At 36.4% G+C, this 20207-nt stretch overlaps 1 protein-coding gene across 1 annotated transcript in view; it reads right to left on the bottom strand.

Moving 5' to 3' along the window:
- Positions 1-13778: 13778 nt before the first annotated feature.
- Positions 13779-20207, bottom strand: part of UBE2V2 (ubiquitin conjugating enzyme E2 V2) — a 45017-nt gene continuing 38588 nt past the window's right edge. The window contains exon 4 of the mRNA XM_042923132.1: positions 13779-14047. Within this exon, the coding sequence (XP_042779066.1) occupies positions 13901-14047 (147 nt within the window). The 3' untranslated portion in view covers positions 13779-13900. The remainder of the gene's footprint in view (positions 14048-20207) is intronic.

Raw genomic sequence — 20207 nt, 5'->3', positions numbered from 1 at the left:
CCACACCCACCCCCACCCCCCCACACACACCCCACACAAAACAAAAACCAAAGCAAACTTTAGAAAAAAGAACAAAGCTAGAGGTATCATATCATAGTCCCAAATTTCAAACTATACTACCAAACTATAGTAATCAAATCATTATGGTACTGGCACAGAAACAGATGCAGAGATCAATGAAACAGAACAGAGGGCCCAGAAATAAACTCATGCTTATGTGGTCAATTAATCTATGACAAAGGAGGCATGAATATACAGTAGGGAAAGGGCAATCTCTTCAATAAATAGTGCTGGGAAAACTGGACAGCTACATGCAAAAGAATGAAACTGAAATGCTGTCTTACACTGTACACAAAAATAAATAAAAAATGGATTAAAGACCCTAAATGTAACACCTGAAATCATAAAACTCCTAAAAGAAAATATAGGCAGTAAACTCTTAGACATTTGTCTTAGCAATATTTTTTGGATCATTTCAGATAAGGGCAACCAAAGAAAAATAAACAATTGGAACTACAAAAAGTTTTCCCAGAGCACAGGAACCCATCATCAAAATGAAAAGGCAACCCATGGAATGAGAGAAAATACTTGCAAATCACATATCTGGTAAGGGTTAATATCCTAAAAACATAAACTCATATAACTCAACAGAGGGGCAGAGGATCTGAATAGAAATTTTTCCAAAGAAGACATCCAGATGACCAACAGAATGAACATGAAAAGATGTTCAACATTACTGATCATGAGGGAAATGCAAATCAAAACCACAATGAGATACCACCTCCCACCTGTTAAAATGGCTATAATTAAGAAGACAAGAGATAACAAGTGTTGGAAGAATGTGGACAAAAAGGAACCCTCATGCATTGTTGGTGGAAATGCAAACTGGTGCAGCCAGTCTGGAAAACAATGGAGGCACCACAAAAAATTAAAAATAGAACTACCATATGATCCAGCAATTCCACTTCTGGGTATGCATCCAAAGGAAACAAAAACAGTAACTCGAAGAGATATATTCACCCCCACGCTCAGCATTATTTATAATAACTAAGACACAGAAAGAACCTAAGTGCTATCAATAAATGAACTGCTAAAGAAAGTGTGGAAAATATATTTACATACAAACATTGGAATATTGTTCAGCTATAAAAAAAGGAAATCCTGCCATTTCCAACAAAACGGATGGACCTAAAAGTTATTATGCTAAGTGAAACAAGCCAGAGAAAGATAGATACACCATGATCTCACTTATATGTGGCATCAAAAAAAACAACAAACTTTATATACAGAGAACAGATTGATGGTTTGCAGAAGAAGGGTGAAGATAAAAAGGTACAATCTTCCAGTTACAAAATAAATAAATCCTGGGGATGTAATAATCAGTGGTGACTACAGTTAATAACACTGCATTGTATATTTGAATGCTGCTGAAAGAGCACATCTTAAAAGTTCTCACCACAAGAAATAAATGTTTTGTAATTATGTGTGGTGACAGATATTAACTAGACTTACTGTGGTGATCATTTCACAATATACACATATATTGAATCATTATGTTGTACACCTGAAATTAATGTTACATGTCAATTATATCTCATTATAAAAAGTTATTATTATGTTAGTTTTGATAATACTTTGGCTATGCAGGACCCATGTTATTTTTAAGAAGTATTTAGAGGTAAATGTTAAAATGTCTACATCTTACTTTAAAATACTTCAATATAAACATAGAGTTTTGAAAAACAGGAAGATCAGTTACAAAAATAGTTGTAAAAATGTGAGTTTAATAAATGGTTCAATTTTCAAAAATCATGCTTTAATGTCAAGAATTATGTTTAACTGGACAAAAAGTTGCATGGATGAGAAACTTTAAACTCAAGAGGCCTCCCTTTCACTGCCCCACTCCCACACACACAAAATGCTAAATAAAAATTTCTCTAAAGTGTCAACTTTAAATGACCCCCTCATATAATTTTAGAGGCACTTTTAGGTTTGTTATACCAATGTTCAGAATCACTAGAGACAGGGATTCGAAGATCTGAAATTATAACAAACTATTCCAGAATAATCACAACTCAGACAACATGGAATGTTGGTTTTCATACTGTTGTCTTTATTGCATGTGCTTCATTTTCATACCCTCCATGGAAATTATGCCCTTTGTACAGTAATAAACATCCTTCATTCTAAGCACATATCTAACAAATAAGGAAGCAAAGATCAATGTTTGGGAGAGAGGAATTAAACTTCAGTTAATGCCTAACAACTAGTCTCATCATATGATTTTATAAATTGCTGTGACTGACAGTGCTGGTCACTGGGAATAATGTAAAGGCTACTAATGAAAAGCAGTAAAGGCTTAGATTCTCGGGGATATAAAATCAACCTCATTAAGACACAAATACATTAGACCTACAGAGTACACATTTGTTCTCTTCAGGAAGCTTACAGCAAAGAAAAAAAATATTACGGACATATGATCAATACACAAAAATCAGTTGTAGCAATGAATCATCTATGAAATTAAGAGACCAATTCCTGGGGCACCTGGGTGGCTCAGTCGGTTGAGCATCCGACTTCCAGTCGGGTCATGAGCTCACGATTCATGGGTTTGAGCCCCACACAGGGCTCTCTGCTGTCAGCCCAAGGCCCACTTCAGATCCTCTGTCTTCCTCTCTGTCTGCCCTTCCCCTGCTCTCTCTCAAAAATAAATAAACAGTAATTTTTTTTTAAGAGAGAACAATTCCCTTTACAATAGCCTCAAAAACAGTAACGTACCTAGGTAATAAAGTTAAAAGAGAAGTGCAAGACTTGTACACTACAAAGAAAAGAAAAACTATGAAACATTGGTGAAAGAAATTAAAGAAGATGCAGATAAATAAAGTCATCCCATGTTCATGGGTTGGAAGATTCAATATTATTAAAATGGGGATACTTCCCAAAGCAATCCACAAATTCCATGCAATCTCTATCACGGTTTCAACTTTCTTTTTGTTCGTCAGAACAAGTTGATGTTAAAAATCATATGGAAATGCAAAGGACCCAGAATAGCCCAATCTAAAAAAACAAGAACATTGGAGGATTCATACTTCTTGATTTCAATACTTACTGCAACGTTACAGCAATCAAGACAGTGAAGTGTTGGCATTAAGGCTAGACTTACAGATCAATGCAATAGAATTGCAAGCCTGGAAATAAATAAATATATATATATATATATATATATATATATATATATATATATATATATGATAATATATGTCATAATATATATGACAAATTGATTTTTGACAAGGGTGCCAAGACCATTCAACAAATGGTGCCAAGATAACTGGATATCACCATGCAAAATAATAAAGTTGGACCCCTTCCTCACACTATATACAAAAATTAATTCAAATGAATCAAAGACCTAAATGTGAAAGCTAAAAGTATAAAATTTGGAGAAGAAAACATAGATGTAAATCTTTGTTAGTCAGGACCAATAGGAGATGATAGATAAACAACCAGATAGACTAACAGACCAATCAATCAATAGAGATAGATAAACAGATGATGTATGGATACATACATACATATACACCATACATAGACAGACAGACGCAGCATAGAGACTGACTTATTTTAAGAAACTTGCTCAACTGACTGTGGGGACCTGGAAAGTCTGAAATGTGTAGGACAGACTGGCAGGCTGGAAACTGAGGCAGGACTTGATGCAGAATTTATTCTCCACCAGGAAACCTCAGGTGTTTCTCTTAAGGCCTTCAACTGATTGGAGGAGCCTACTCGCATTATTGAGAGCAGTCTCCTTTACTTTAAAGCCAGCTGATTGTAGACATTGTCTGTATCTGCGTCTACATCTATAAAGTATTTTAACAGGTATCCTAGATTAATGTCTGATTAAATAACTGGTTACTACAGCCTAGCCAAGTTGACAACATAAAACTAGCCATCATAATGACTTTGGACTAAGCAATGATTACTTAGATGCACCAAAGTACAAGCAACCAAAGAAAAAAATAGAAAAATTGGACTGCATAAAAATTAAAAACTTTTGTGCATCAAAGAATACTGTCAAGAGAGTAAAAAGACAACACAAAGAATGGGTTGCAAACCAGGTATCTGATAAGGGTCTACTACCCAGAATATATAACATTTCTTACATCTCAACAATAAAACAACAAAGGACACAATTTTAACAAGAGGCAAAGGACTTGAATAGACATTTCTCTAAAGAAAATAAACAAATAGCCAACAATCTTGTAGAAAGAGGCTTAGCATCATTAGTGATTAGTAAAAACCACAACGAAATACCACTTCATACCCATTAGCATTGCTAGAATCAAAAACAGTAAGTGTTGACAAGGACGTGGAGAAGTCCCAACCCTCACACTCTGCTGGTAGAGATGTAAAATGACACCACTTCAGAAAACACCCAGGCAGTTCTTCAAATGATTAAACACGGCTACCATATGACTCAGCAATTCTACTCCTAGGTGTCACCCCAAGAGAAATGAAAACATATGTCCATGCAAAAGCTTATACACAAAAAATTAATTTAAAAACAAAATAAAACAAAATCTTCAATCCAGGCTAGAACACAATTATTTAGAAAGTGAGCTGATAGCAAAGTTCTGGAAGTCACTGTGGGGTTTTTATTTGCCTTTTACTCTTTGTTCAGAGACAATTCAGAAAACTAGTATATTTGGGAACAACAGGTAATTTTCAGTGACTAAAATATTTTCTGACATGAAGGTGACTCATGATATCACTACTCCCCATCTGTGATTCTAGCAAGATACACCTTCAACATAGCTGACTCTTGACAAGTAGCTGAGTTCTTCCTTGCCCAGGGAACACATCTAAACGCATTGGTAATCGAGTACTAAGAACCATCATTATTACATGAGAAATGATTCTCAAAAGAAATGGTCTCAAAATTAGAGAACAGTCATATTCATCCGTGAGTGTGGACAGGAAGACCACAAATAAAGTAACAATACAACCTCAGAAAGAGAAATGTCTGTAGTGCTTGGAATGTTTTAAGAGGCATTCCACCTAACCCCACATTATGTGTTGAAGTTCAGAACTAGAGAGAAAGAAATTAAAATAAAGATCATCCAAGGGGTGCTTGAATGGCTCAGTCAGTTGAGCATCTGACTTCAGCTCAGCTCCTGATCTCAAGGAGGCTCATGAGTTCAAGCCTTGTGTAGGGCTCTGCACTGGATAGCTCAGAGCCTGGAGCCTGCTTCAGATTCTGTCTCCCTCTTTCTCTGCCCCTCCTCAGCTCATGCTCTGTCTCTCTGTCCCTCTCAAAGATAAACATTAAAAAATAATAATAGTAACTTAAAGTTCTTAAACCTACTAGAAAGAAATCTCCTTTGTTTTGCAAAAACAAAAATCTGGGGTGGAATCACCCCTACACCACCACCCCCAAACATATACAAACACACATGCTTTGACAGTCTGCAGAGCTCAAGTATGGGGCTGGAGAAGAACACCAGAGGAACTAACAGCAGAGGGCCAGAAAAGTAAGCAAGAAGGGAGAATTCAGAAAGAGAATCAGCACACTCTGTAGTGTGCTCCTCTTTAGAGAGCAAGAGAATGAGCTTAAGCACCCAAACATAGTTTACATTTCCTATTCAATAGTGTCTGCTATATGCTAAAGACACTTCCGTTACTTTTCCCCAAATTACTGTATATTAGACCCTTTGGTACTGAAAGTTTGGTCCACCAATGAAAGGACATGAGTGGGAGTTAAGAAATACTGAACCTTAGGCCCTATCTCAAAGGTACTGAATTAAACTCTGTATTTTGTTAACAACCCCCCCCCCCCCAAAATGCCATTAAAATCTGAGTTTTGGTCTAACACTACTAAATTAAATCCTTTCCAGACTGCACACTATATGCAAATAAAACTATTATTCTGCGTGCCCCCACAGGACCAGCAAGACTTAACACATTGTAAAGCATTCTATGATACTTAGAGCACACACTGTAAATGACTGAAAAAATCAATGAACTTGGCTCTGAAAACATCTCAGAACTTCCCTACTCCAACTTCCTTTTCATGGGTGAGGAAACTACTCCAGAACATGTAGGCTGTCTAAAGGCTATGTTATTTTTAAATGATAATACAACCCTTTAACAATTCACAGGTTGTCAAACACCAGGATGAGCAAACCAGTATTTAGGTATGGTTTCTATTCTCTTTAAAGGATATGCTATCAAAGATAATATACATAGGTGTTCAAGAACCTTAGGAGTCCCAAGGGTAGGTGCTTTCTATGAACGTCTCCCAAATGACAACACTTCACCACTTCTCTTGGTATTTGCCACTAGACAAGTTGCCTATTTGCCAATCGCTAAGCCCTAGTAGATTGTAACCATAAGACACTGTGTGACACTCACCACTGTATACGTGCCGGGTGGACTGTAGGAACCTAATACACTTCTGTTGAATTAATGAATATAACTAACCAAATAAAATCAACTGATCAAAATCAGACAACTGTTACTGGTAAAGCCATTATTAAAAGCCAGTCTTTTAACACCTAGCAGGGGAATTAGGAGCAAATATTAACCCACATTTTAACTTTGCTTGATAAAAACCAATTGAATAATCATTTACTAAGGTTCTAACCTTTCAGGATTACATTATATACAACCGCAGAAGGCAAGGTTTAGTAAGAGGAAAGCCCTACTCTTGAGATTTGCTTCAACACACCACATAATGACATTTACTACAAGTAGACTTTTCTGCAGGGGGTAGGTGGAGTCCACAACTCAAGGGACTTCACTGTGATTATATTCACAAGTGAAGATGATTAGTGGAAGAGGTAAATTCGAAATATAGTTTCCTTTTCCTTTAATCCCATTCCTTAGCACATACATAGGTTTTATGGTAGGTTGCATATATGAAATTTTCTACTGCAATGCAGTCGAAATAGTGGGGCTTTCAGCCCAAGTTATGCAAGCTTTCTTTTGAGCTACAGGTAAGTTTACCTCTTTCCAACGGATGTCATCATGGAGACCTGTTGCTGGGGCCGAAGCAACTGTGCCCATCCAGAGGTGGATCCACCAGGCCTACTACACCCAAATGCAGAAGAGGGAAGTGTTAGGGGTGCCAGGCATGCCTGACGCTTGGTTTCAGCTGAGGTTATGATCTAGCAGTTTCATGCGTTCGAGCCCCGAGTCGGTCTCTGCACTGGCAGCATGGAGCCTGCTTGGCATTCTCTCTCTCTCCCTCTCTCTCTGCCCCTTCCCCCACTCACCCTGTCTCTGTCTCTCTCAAAATAATTAAACTAAAATAAAATTAAAAATAAACTCATCCAGAATGCACAAGCAGGTTAAGTGAAGTCTACATAACCTCATATAACATCTTGAAAAATCAGCCCACACTTTACATAGTAGAGACTTGATGCAAATGCATATTTTAACATCATTTAAGATTTAATGCTCTTAGATTAATAACATTATTAAATTCTAGCTAGCATTTATTGATCACTCTATATCAGACTGTAATTAAAACATTCATATTATTTCATGAAACCACAACTCTGGGTAAACATGGACTTTACAGGAAGAAACTGAAGGTGGTTAAAGAGGCCGACTGGCCCAAAGTCATAGGGCATATGGCAAAATGGTATTTGCCCCAGGACTTGTACTAGCTTCCTCTCTACTGTTCTTTGTTATCAATATTACTATTCTGTTCCCCTTAGAACCTTATTGCTAATGGGCACTTAGGCTCTCTCCATGCAGATGTGATCATTCACTCAAAAACCAATAGTTGACCATAATTTAAATGTATGTATCACCTCAATATTATCATCTGTATCCATGTACTTAGTAAGTAGCATTTCACAAGGACTTAACACAGGGAAGTCTTGAAAGTAACTTCCCTAATGTGTTTGGTAAACAGAACTCAATAAAGTTTTCATCATATAAAAAGTTACCTCATTTCTGGCAGTCATGATTCCAACAATTTGTAATCCAAATAAATAATTCTAACATTTCTTTGCAGCCCAATTCATTTGTTTTCAAAAGGTGGTATTTTTAATGATCTTAAGTATCTCAAATAAGAAAACATCCAATTCTTTATTTTTAGTTTCAAAAAATATACTTTGGAGGTATGTCATTTAAAACTCAAATAATTTAATTATTAGAATAGATTTATAAATAACTTTACACATTTATTATTGTGATGATCATGACCACCATATTTAGATGCTTAGACATCAAGCCTCAGAAGTAAAGCCAAAAACCTCAACACATGAGGACAAAGGAGGACAACAGTGATAGGTTGAGAAAAAGACCTACAAATCAGAGTGGTAAAGAAGTTAGGAGAGGATTCAGGTGAAGGAAACAGGATTACAAACATTAACAGAGGTGATAAACAAAGGGCACGTGGTAGGAAGGAGGCCATAACAAGTGGTTCAAGCTGGTGAAGCAAACTCCCAAGAGTATTCTTCAAATTCATGGTTAGTTTTGACATCAAAGGAAGAAGATGGAAGGGATCACAACCAAGATGATGGGGAAAACTGAAAGTGCCTAAAGGAGCTGAAAGGAAACACCCAGTCAACAAGACAGAACAAAATTGGTCACAAGAAGAACAAACGTGACCATAGACTGTGAAAAGGAAGATTCCCCAGAGAATGATGGTAGAGTAGTCAAAACAGAAAGGGAGGGGCCTCTTTTAACTGCAGTCTATATTCTAAACCAATAAACATATTCAGCACCCCTTACAACTGAGCTTGGGGATCGCACCATTTAGCTTGAAGACACCTTGATTAAAATGTGTTACCCTAAATTAAAATGTTATCAATATATCAAGTTATCTATCATCACCGATCATAAATAATTTTCCTTCCTATGCAGGACCACACTGACAGCAAAGTGAATATCCCTCTAATACTTCATAATCAAAGGTTTAAGACAAATGTGGGTCTCAAAGTACACTCAGGAGTTTTAGTTCTTTTCAAACTGTCTGGCTAATAGAAAAGAATAATAGACTTAATACAGAACTGTATTTACATCAAATGAAGGTCAGATCACATAGCAAGGATGTTTCTGTGGCAATCTGGCAAGAGAAAAAAAGGTAAGAAAATTTGAGGTCGAGCAGCACACCACAGTATAGACATGGAAGAAAGAAGAAAACAGAAAAGAAAAAAAGACAGAAAAAGGCAAGAGATAACACCAATATATACATTTCAAGCAGATTAAATAAAACATCCTCAATTCTAAATTATTTTACATTTTAATTACTCTGTAGTTGTATGCAATTTACTTTATAATTTTATAAAGGCCCAAGAGCATATACAACATTTGCATTAGTACAGTTTTATGCATTAAACAATGTTTTAACAAAAATAATTCAAAACAATGCTGAGTCCACAAGTATTATTTTTCTCCTTAAAGAAGTCCATACATTACTAAAGACTGAGAAACCCAGGCAACTAAGTATTTTACTTTTCTTGTGTACTCCATTATTTTCACTTGAGTATTGCAATTACTGAAGAAGTCTATTTGCCCACTTTATCTAGATTTTTTAAATTATAGCAATAGAAAGATAATTTATGATAACAGATATAATCTGGACATCTGACAATCATTATTACTTACTTGGCTTGAAAAGGAGTAAAACGATACATTTGTCTTTGTCAGTTATCAACTGTGAAGAAAATCTACTTTCGTTCCTCTATTAAAGTAAAGGCTGCTAAACCACAAAGGCTGCAAAATACCACCCTGTAATAAAGCATTTATAATTACCATACTTGTTGACTGTAACTAATTTTACTACAATATGAGGATATCCTGTTAAAACCTCACTTCACATTACATTGTAAATTTTCCAGATTACCTTGTTATCTAATGTTTTAAAACAAGGCAATTAATTATATGGCATGAAAAATATACACTCAAGTGTTAATAGTGATTCCTTATAATTTTTGAAAAAAATATTTTTAAAAATTACTCAACTACTGCACTGAACAACTAAAAGCGTTTACTCTCAACTCAATAATTTGCCTCTTTACTGACCACAGGTTTCTCATTACTATTGGGATTCTTAGTGTCGACTGTTAGCCTTCCTTTGGGGGTAGAATATTAACTTCACTTTTGCAGAATTTCTTGGCTGCCAAAACTTCTAGATACACTTACGTAGCTAATTATTGAACAAGGACAAGACAAAGTGATTCACAGAAGTCTACTTTTGGCAGATGGATCGCGGCACAAACCTTACATGGTATTTGGTCAGTTACTCACTTCACAGAAAAATGATTACTGAAATCTAAGTTAAGAAAGTGAGATCTATCTGGCTTTCATCATTGATTTCCTAAATGAACTGGCCAAAAAAACTTGTGGGTTGTTCTTACAGACTATATGTAAAATGAGATGAAACAGACCCTTAGGAATTTTTTTTTTTTTTTTTTTTTTTTTTTTGGTGAGACTATCCTACTAAGGATGTAAACACCATGGCAACCTCTTCCTAGCCAATTATTATTCTTTTAATCATGTACTCACCCCAGGAGTTTCCAAAACTCCCTTATTTCACAAAACGATGGTTCTGACGTCACTTTCTGTATCATCAAATACCTTCAAAATTTTCTCTTCAGAAAATGCTCATGGTGTATCTTTTATTTTCAACGCTCCACTATAATTTTAAAATAACATTTTCAGTGTGAACTATGGTAAGATCTCCATCCACTCTTTGTAACTTCTATAAGACATACTATAACTTTAGCATAAAAGATACTTTATTTCCATACATTTCCTGCTTTTTAGTAAACAAGGTACTGGGTGGGAATTAACAGCTAATGCTCTTACCAATTCTGTAATACACTGCATCCATTCCTTTTTATGTTTCTATTTTATATTCAAAATACATATACTGTCCAGAATTGTGAAAATTGGAAACTTTTTGTGAAAATAACCAAAAATCAATCAAGTTGGTACTGGAAAATTATATTGATAGTTATCAGAAAAGTAAAATCAGTGCCTTTCAGATCCTCCCCAGCAATAAATGATACTATGATTCTACACGTCTAAAAAATATACTTCTAAAAAGAAATTAGGGGAAAAATAACCTTAAATACCTCCCAAATCCCATTATTCATGACTTTATCATTAGTACCTATAGTCTTTAAAATGCACGTAAGAACATAGTCATGTGCTCACTAAAAACATTAACATCGTTCTGACCAAAGTAATTCCATGATGCACCTACCAGAACCACCCAAAGCCATACACACCAAATCTATTAAGGATAATGTGCTAATAGTTTCCATCTGCCTCCTCGAAATTCAATACAATATTAATTTTACATATATTTATCAATAATATTTTTCAGTGGGAAATGTTTAAATCAATGAATTGGCATTAAGTTATCCAGACTAATTAACCATATGTAGTGAAACTAATATACTCTCCAAGCACTCAAACTGAAGTGATAAATTCTTTTAAAAGGATAATCTGAAATTATAAATTTCTTATGTATTACACCCAGAAGACTCAAATACTACTGACTATCCTTACAAATGTTTGTGTCAAAATTCTGAAAACCCCTAATAAATGCCATTACTTTGAAATATTAGTAAAATGTTACAATCAGCAATTCTGAAAACTAGTAATTAAAACCATTAAAGCATAACACTGACCTAACAGGACAAGAATTTTATTTTTGTAATCTTTATTAATATATGATCATCCCCCTAGGGTCACAACTGCTAGCCTTTTAAACAAGTTTCAAAGGCAATTTTACAGTTCATTTAATACCACACATTCCTACAACCCTAGCCACTTTAGAAAACCAAGGAAAAATTGCTTCAAAAATGCAGCCTTAGAAATGTTACTGTAATTAAGAGCAGCTCTACATTAGCTCCTTCCATAATCAACCAGTGTGTCTTAGATTGCCATGTATATCTTGATTGTGACATGCAAAATGGGTTCTGCTTTGGGAACTGGCTAATTGGCATGCAGATCTCTGCAGAGATCCACAGTCCCAAAGACAAAACAGAGGAAATAAACATTCTAGGGCTGACTCACACAACATATACTTGAGAGAAGAAACCCTTCACAATAGTGGATATGGGAAAAGGGAAAAGGACAAGTGACCAAGTACTCAGACTCTCAGCCCACCACTATATAAATTATTTAACAGCATTCAAATGATTATTAGTCCCCATGTGTGACAAGACACATTCTCAAAGTGGAAAAGGAGTTAAACTGATTCAGACCATTGCCAATGGTCTTGCATATGATGCCACTGTAATTCAAGTTCATCTTCAACCATTTAAAATTTTTAAGAATGTATTCCAAGGTAAGAATTCATTTCAAACCTACTTTAATAAATTAGACATGCACTAATTTGTGTGTATATATTTTCTATCTGTCATTTGAAAGCATTTTAAACCTCTTTTGATAATGAAAAAGAATAGCCATGTTGAAATTAGTAACTTTAGACAAACTGTCACTGACTTTTATGTATTATCGATCAAGAAAAAGTAGCCCAGATCTTTAACTTTGAATGCACTGATAAAAACATGTCAGGACACCTTTGAGAAATTCGTCCTTGCTACCTGACCACCTTTCTATTTTCTGCAGTGAATTCATAAGAAGGGAGTATTTTTAACAAAGTAGCATACCCAGTGCTTTGAAATGAAAAAGTGACCTGAAGCCTATTTCGGTAAAGGCAGAACACAAATGAACTTTCAGGTCAAAATTAGCGTCTGCCAAAGTGGAGATTAAGTGAAACTGGATACAATTAGTCCCAATTAGTAAGTATTAACAGCACTAGGGGAAGACATGTCACAGAAAAGTCAAGAATTAAAAATGGAATGTGTACTTGGATCATCTGTAGTCTATAATTCTATCAGAATTGCTAGAATTCAAACATTTTTAAATAATATTTCTGGTAAACTCAAATTCAAAATATAATTAATACCCAGGATTCCTCCTTCTCCAAAGAAGAAATTAAACTAATTCGGTAATTTGTTCTCTGAGATACTCTGCAAATTCCAATTCACAAGAAGTATACAAAATAGAGTAATAATAAAAGGTGTTTATAGATGAATAGCTACAATAATTCCAATTTTTGCTACCTCAGCAAGGTACTGTACATATACCACATCAATATAATAGAAATGGCACGGTTTCTGAGGACACGTTCCACATTTTATTTACATTTTAAGACTAACTTTAATCTCAAAATCACATATCCATACACCTATTTCCTTTTTTTGTTGATTTCACTTAAATGCATGGTTTGTCAAACAAAGACTGTAAACAAATATTTACCATGTCTGTTACATGTAACACACAGGAACGGCTTTTAACAGATACTCATCGGCCTCCCCCACGACATTTTTTTATCATAAATACAGGTATCAAAACAATCCTGAACATATTTTTGATACTACTAGTAGTCAGCACCCACACCGCTTCAAAAATTAACACAATTTGTGACAAGATTCATTGTACCTGCTACTTTAGACAATTTCAACTTGAAGCTCTTTCGCTAAGCAAGATGGATAAAGCATGCCATTTCTGTTTTTCCTTCTTGAGATTTTTTTACTTTTCAGAAACACACATGCTTCCACAGCATCTGACTCTTCTCTCCATGCTTTCATCTTGTAAACCTGAATTCTATTTTGAGTACTCCAGGTTTATGCTTAAATGACAGTGCCTTAACAAGAGAAAAAAAATGGTGCTGCATTTTTCCTCCTGTAAGCTGAAAACATAATGGTGTACATATATTAAATATATTCTTACAAATGTCCAGGTCATGTTTACCAGCTGGAATTCTTTTACTTAATGTGTGGGTATTTTGCATTGTGATATTTAATCAAGACATTAACATGAGTAGAAGGCTGTTGATTTAAGACAAGTTTGAGATCCACTAAAATTAATTGTTGTATGTTTGTCCTTCTGGTGGCTGTGGAAGCTTCATATTTTCTTTGGACATCATTAGACGTCTTAGCTCTTGAAGTACAACTTTAATGCTATATGAGTTTTGCCATTTTGCTAACACTGGTATGCTCCGTGCATCCACCTGAAATGGGGGGAAAAGAGCAAAATTAACTACAAAATTTAAAGTACTATGGCACCGACTTACTGTACATACTTCAATAAGAAGTGCTGTTAAAATTCATAGCCTGGCTCTACTTTCACAAAAGAAACACTATGACACTACAAGTTCATAATACAGGAAAAATAATCCTTTTGTAACAGGTATTTCCTAAAAATTTGTCTTTTTTGTGTGTATGCTTTTTTATATCTTACACTAAACATGTAGTGAACTTTGGACAACAGACATAAACAAATGTTACATTAAATAACTACACTGTAAACACAGTTGCCAAATCCTTCTTGATGAGACAACGTCTGAAGGTTCCTCTCCATTTCCAATGCCACTACCCAGAATCTGGGTAATTATCTCCACTGGAATTTAGAAAAGAGCTGTAAAACTGATCTCTGCTTTTGGATTTTTCTTATCAATGTCTTCTCTGTACTATACTAAATTAACCTTCCACTGTAGAAGCCTGACAGAATGGGGCTGGAGCAACTTCAAAGCCTAATTCCCAGGTAACTGACATCACATGACCTGGCTGGCCATTCCCCGGAAAACCCCACTCACAGGCATGTTTGTTTTTGTTTTTGTTTTTGTTTTTTTTTAAGTTTATTTATTTATTTTGAGAGAAACAGAGACAGCATGAGTGGGAGAGGGGCAGAGAGACAGGGGATATGAATCCCAAATGGGCTCCATGCTGTCAGCAGAGAGCCTGACATGGGGCTTGAACTCAGGAGACCACGAGATCACGACCTGAGCCGAAACCAAGAGTCGGATGCTTAACTGACTGAGCCGCCCAGGGGCCCCTCAGGGTTTTTTCTTTATCTGACCTCAAAAGTCACCCACTGAGTACTGCATATTCCTCCTCCCACCCACATCCACACCTACCCCAGGCATTTTTCAAAAATAATCAGTGTCAATTGTTTTAACATCTCTGCTGCCTGGGGAGACAATAACAGGTCAAACAGGAAGGTGTTCAAAATATTTCAGAAGAATGATTGGGAAATGAGATGTCCACAGGGGCTTTGAAAAGTTCCAACATATGCCTGTGAATCTAGAAGACCACACATGTACAGAATTGTACAAAGGCTCAACAGAAGAATTGATATGCTCTCACCTGTGGCTGACCTTGAGCAACACATAATAAAGATTACAAAGTAGGATTTATCCCAGAACTGTAAGTTGGCTCAGGATTTTAAAAAGCCAGTCAACATAATATACGATATTAACAGAATAGAGAACAAAAATCATAATTATTTCAATAAGCATAAGAAAGCATCTGATAAAAATCCAACAACTTTTCTGATAAAAAACACTCAACAAACCAGGAACAGAAGGGAACTTCCTCAACTTCATAAAGGGCATCTCTAAAAACCTCTAGTTAACATATTTAATCATCACTGCTACTCAAGATTGTACTGGAGGTTTCAGCCAGGCAATCAAGCAAGAAAATGAAATGAGACATCAGATTGAAAAGAATGACTAATCTTGTCATGATGACATGATGTCATGTCATACAAGATGACATGATCTTGTATACAGAAAATCCTAAGGTATCCATTAAAGAAACTAGTAGAGCTAATAAACAAATACAGCAAAGCTACAGGATACATGATCAATTTATAAAACCATGTTTGTAGGGGCACCTGGGTGACTCAATCGGTTGAGTGTCCAACTCTTGATTTAGGCTCAGATCATGATCTCAGGGTCAAGGGATCAAGCCCACACCAGCTCCATGCTGAGTCTGGAACCTGCTTGAGATTCTCCCTCAGCCCCTCTTCCCCAGTCTCTCTCTCTTTTTAAAATAAAAAATAAATCAATTAATTTAAAAAAAAACCCATGTATGTATACTTGCAATAAACAATCTGGAAATAAAATTAAGACAACGATGCCATTTATAATTGCGTAAGAATAAAATACATAGGTATAAATTTAACAAAAGAAGCGTAAGACTCATATAACGAAAACTGTAATTTACTGTTAAAAAAAATCAAAGACCTAAATAAATGGAAAGACATCCCCCATACATGGATCAGAAGACCTAATATTGCTAAGATGACAATACTCTTTAATGTAGTCTACAGATTTAATAAAGGCCCTATCAAAATTTCAACTACATGAGTTTTTTTTGTTTGTTTGTTTTGTGTTTTTGTAGAAATGAACAAGATTATTCTAAAATTCATGTGGAAATGTAAGGAACCCAGAATAGCTAAAACAAAAACAATAACAAAGTTTTTCCAATGTTAAAACTTACTACCAAGGCAGTTATCAAAAAGGGTGGTGCTTACTTACATAAGGATGAACATCACATCAATGGAATACAATGGAGAGCAGGAAAGTCAAGTAATCTTTTGACAAGAGTGCCAGGAATACATATACAATGGGAAAAGGATAGCCTCCTCAATAAATGGTGTTGGGACAAATAGATATCGACAAGCAAATGAATGAAGTTGAGCCCTTAACTCACATCACACACAAAAATGAACTCATACACATAAATTAAGAGCTAAACCTATTTAAAAAAAAAAAAAAAAAACCTCTTAGAAGAAAACAGGAGTAAATCTTCATTACATTGGATTTGGTAATGGTTTCTTTAATATCTACTGCCAAAAACACATTCAACAAAAAGATAAACTGGCTACATCAAAACTTAAAATTCTGAATTGCAAAACATAACCATCAAGAAAGCATAGACAATCCACAGAATGAGAGAAAATACTTACAAATCATATATTTCATAAGGGGCTCTCATTCTGTATATAAAGAACTCATACAACTCAGTAATAAAAGGCCAAATATCTTTCAATTAAAATGTGAACAAAAGCATATTTGTGGCAGACAGCTGTTACAAACTGTGTTCTCCCCAAATTCATACGTTGAAACTCTAAGACCATAGGGATGATATTAGGAGCTGAGATCTTTGGGAAGTAATTAGGTTTAGATGACATCATAAGGGTAGAGCTCCATGATGGGATTAGTGTCCTTTTTAAGAAGAGAAAAACTAGAGCTTGCTCTCTCCTTCAAGAAAGGGACAGTAAGATGTTAGTCATCTACAATTCAGCATGAAGGTCCTCACCTTCACGAACCCAACCTTGCTGACATACTGATCTCAGGTTTCTCGGCCTCCAGAACTGTGAGAAATAAATTTCTGTTATTGAAACCACCCAGTCTATGGTATTTTTGTTATGTCAACCCAACCAGACTTTATGACTTGCTTTATGAAAAGAATGTTGGGATGTTTATTTCCGATATTAAATTACAAAAATACAGTGATTTCACCTTGCTCTTTCTTGCTTTCACTCACTTGCTTCACAGACAGAAGTCAGCTGCCATGTTCCAAACTGCTCTGTTCCACCCTGGCAAGGAACTGAGGGTGGTGTCTGGGAAACAGTATGCAAGAAACTGAGGCCCTCAGTACAAAAACCCAAAAAGAAATGAATCCTGACAACAACCACATAAGTGAGGTTAAACTGGATGCTTCCTTAGTTGATCTTCACATGAGACCATGGCACAGGCTGACATCTTGATTGCAACCCTGGGAGAGTCCCTGAGCCATAGGACACAGCAAAGCTGTACCTACATTCTTAGCCCACAGAAACTATGAGATAATTAATCTTTGTTGTTTTAAACCACTTTAATTAAAAAAAAAAAAAAAAAAAAAGGCCCTGAATAGACATTTCTCCAAAGAAGATACGCAAATTACCAATAAATATGTGAAAAGATGCTCAACATCATTAGCTTAATCCAGGAATTGCAAATCAAAACCACAATGAAATACCACTCCACGCCCACTTTGGATGGCTATAATCAAAAAGACACAGTAACAGGTGTTGACAAGGATGTGGAAAAGTTGAAACCCATACACACTGTTGGAAAGAATGCAAAATGTTATGTCCATTTTGAAAACCAGTCTGGGAGAAGGGCCAACACGGCGGAACAGGAACAGCATGGAAGGTTTTTTTAAATCTCTCATCCCTGAAATGCAGGCAGATCAACACTAAACACCTAGAAAACTGATTTGAGGATTAACACAACAATCTGCACAACCTGAACGACAGAACTCGGCAGGAACATGGCACAGAGAGGTGAACTGGGAGAGAGACAAGCCGTGGAGGGCAGAGAGCTGTTTTTGCTTGCAGAGAGAGGAAGGAGACAGGGGAGAGAGTACAGGAAAAGCACTCCTCCCCCAGCAAAGCAGCTGGAGAGAAAAAGGAAGAGTGGAAACAGCCACAGGGACTGAACAAAAAAGGAAGAAAGGAGAAAGAAGAGAGTTTAAATTCCATTAAGACACTATAAACAGGGGGGGTGGTGTAGAGTCTGAAATTCCACAGATTGATACCTGGCAGTGCTCTGGTGGGAAAGGCAAATCCCTGGGAGCAGAAAGCAAGGTCCTCGGGGTCCTCAGGGTCCTCGGGCCACATGGAGGGAGACATTTCCCCTGCTGGGAGGGCATTTGGTGGAGGCAGTGTGCCCCCCACCTCCAACCCACCACAGGCAAAGGTCCCAGCAGACCCTGAAGAACAGCCACATTCACTGGTGTTGGAGCGACAATGTTAAGGGTGAAGCCTGGCACCAGATGCGTGTTGTGATTGGCCATAATCCCTGAAATGCTGCTGCTACACAATCACACTACTTCTGGGGTGGACTGGCGCGCCGCCACAGTCTCTGGGCATCGGCAGCAACACAGTCTTGCGAACATTCCTGGGGGTGGGCTGGCACCCAGCCACATCTCCATGAGACCCTCTCCTAGACAGTCAGAACAGGTAAAAGCTACAGTCTCTCAGAAGTGAAGGGTTGGGAAACACAGGCGCACCTGAGATACAACTCAGGAGGAAGGTGCCACCTGGCAGCCTGAAAGCTTGGTCACAGACAGTGTAAAAGCAAAGAGTGGATGGAAGCAAGAAACAAAGGAGGGGTGCTTGATTGCCAGTCGGGGAGACCACAGAGCTCTGATACTAGAGCATGGGTAGCTAGGTGACACCATTTTTGTCCGTCCCATGCAGGCACATACATGCCTATACATGCCACAAAAATCAATGCAGTGAGCTAAGCAGTGCCACCTAGTGGAAAATGGAGCTGTTACACTAAGCCCCACCCAACTGGGAAAACCTCGCTCTTGAGGACCACAAGTCCCTCCATCTGCTTGGCTTACACACTATAAAGTGCTTCACAGTTTAACTTCTAGGGGAAACTAGATGTAATTTCAATCATATTTGATTCTGTTCACTGGGTCATCATTCAATTTTTTTTTTCCTTTTCTTATTCTTGGGCATAGAGAGAGAAAAAATTTACTTGTATTTTCCATTTTTATTAAAATATTTTTCTTTAATTTCTATCCACTGTATTTTTTACTGTTCTGTAAAATCTTTACAATCTATTTACTTCCATCATTTCATTTTATTCTATTTTATTGTATTCATTTTTTCAAATTTTCAAACGTTTTCCTTTTTTCTTTTCCCTTTTCTTATCTTTCCCTTTTTCCTCTAATCTATCAAATTTCTTTCAACAACCAGAACAAAACACGTCTAGGATCTAGCATCATTTATTTTATTTTTTTGTGTTGTTTTAATTTTTTTTTTTTACTTTATTAATTCCTTTTCTTCAAAAGGACAAAATGAAGGAATTCACCCCAAAAGAAAGAACAGGAAAATGATCGCCAGGGATGTAATCAACACAGATACAAGCAAGACGTCTGACTCAGAATTTAGAATCATGATAATAAGAATACTACCTGGGGTTGAAAACAGATTAGAATCCGTTTCTGTGGAGATAAAAGAAATAAAACCTAGTCAGGATGAAATAAAAAATGTTGCAACTGAGCTGCAATCTTGAATGGATACCACGGCAGCAAGGATGGATGAGGCAGAGCAGTGAATAAGCGATAAAGGACAAACTTACAGAGCATAATGAAGCAGAAAAAAAGAGGGAGACTAAGGCAAAAGAGCATGATATAAGAATTAAGAGAACTCACTCATTACAAAGGACTAACATCAGAATCATAGGGACCCCAGAAGATGAAGACAGAGAGAAAAGGGTAGATGGGTTTTGTAACCAAATCATAGCAGAAAACTTTCCTAACCCGGGGAAAGATACAGACATGAAAATCCAGGAAGCACAGAGAACTCCCATTACATCCAATAAA

This window comes from Panthera leo, chromosome F2 (genome assembly GCF_018350215.1).
Source record: "Panthera leo isolate Ple1 chromosome F2, P.leo_Ple1_pat1.1, whole genome shotgun sequence".
NCBI lineage: Eukaryota > Metazoa > Chordata > Mammalia > Carnivora > Felidae > Panthera > Panthera leo.
Note: the sequence above shows the minus strand (reverse complement) of the source record. Positions and strands in the feature narration are given on the sequence as shown.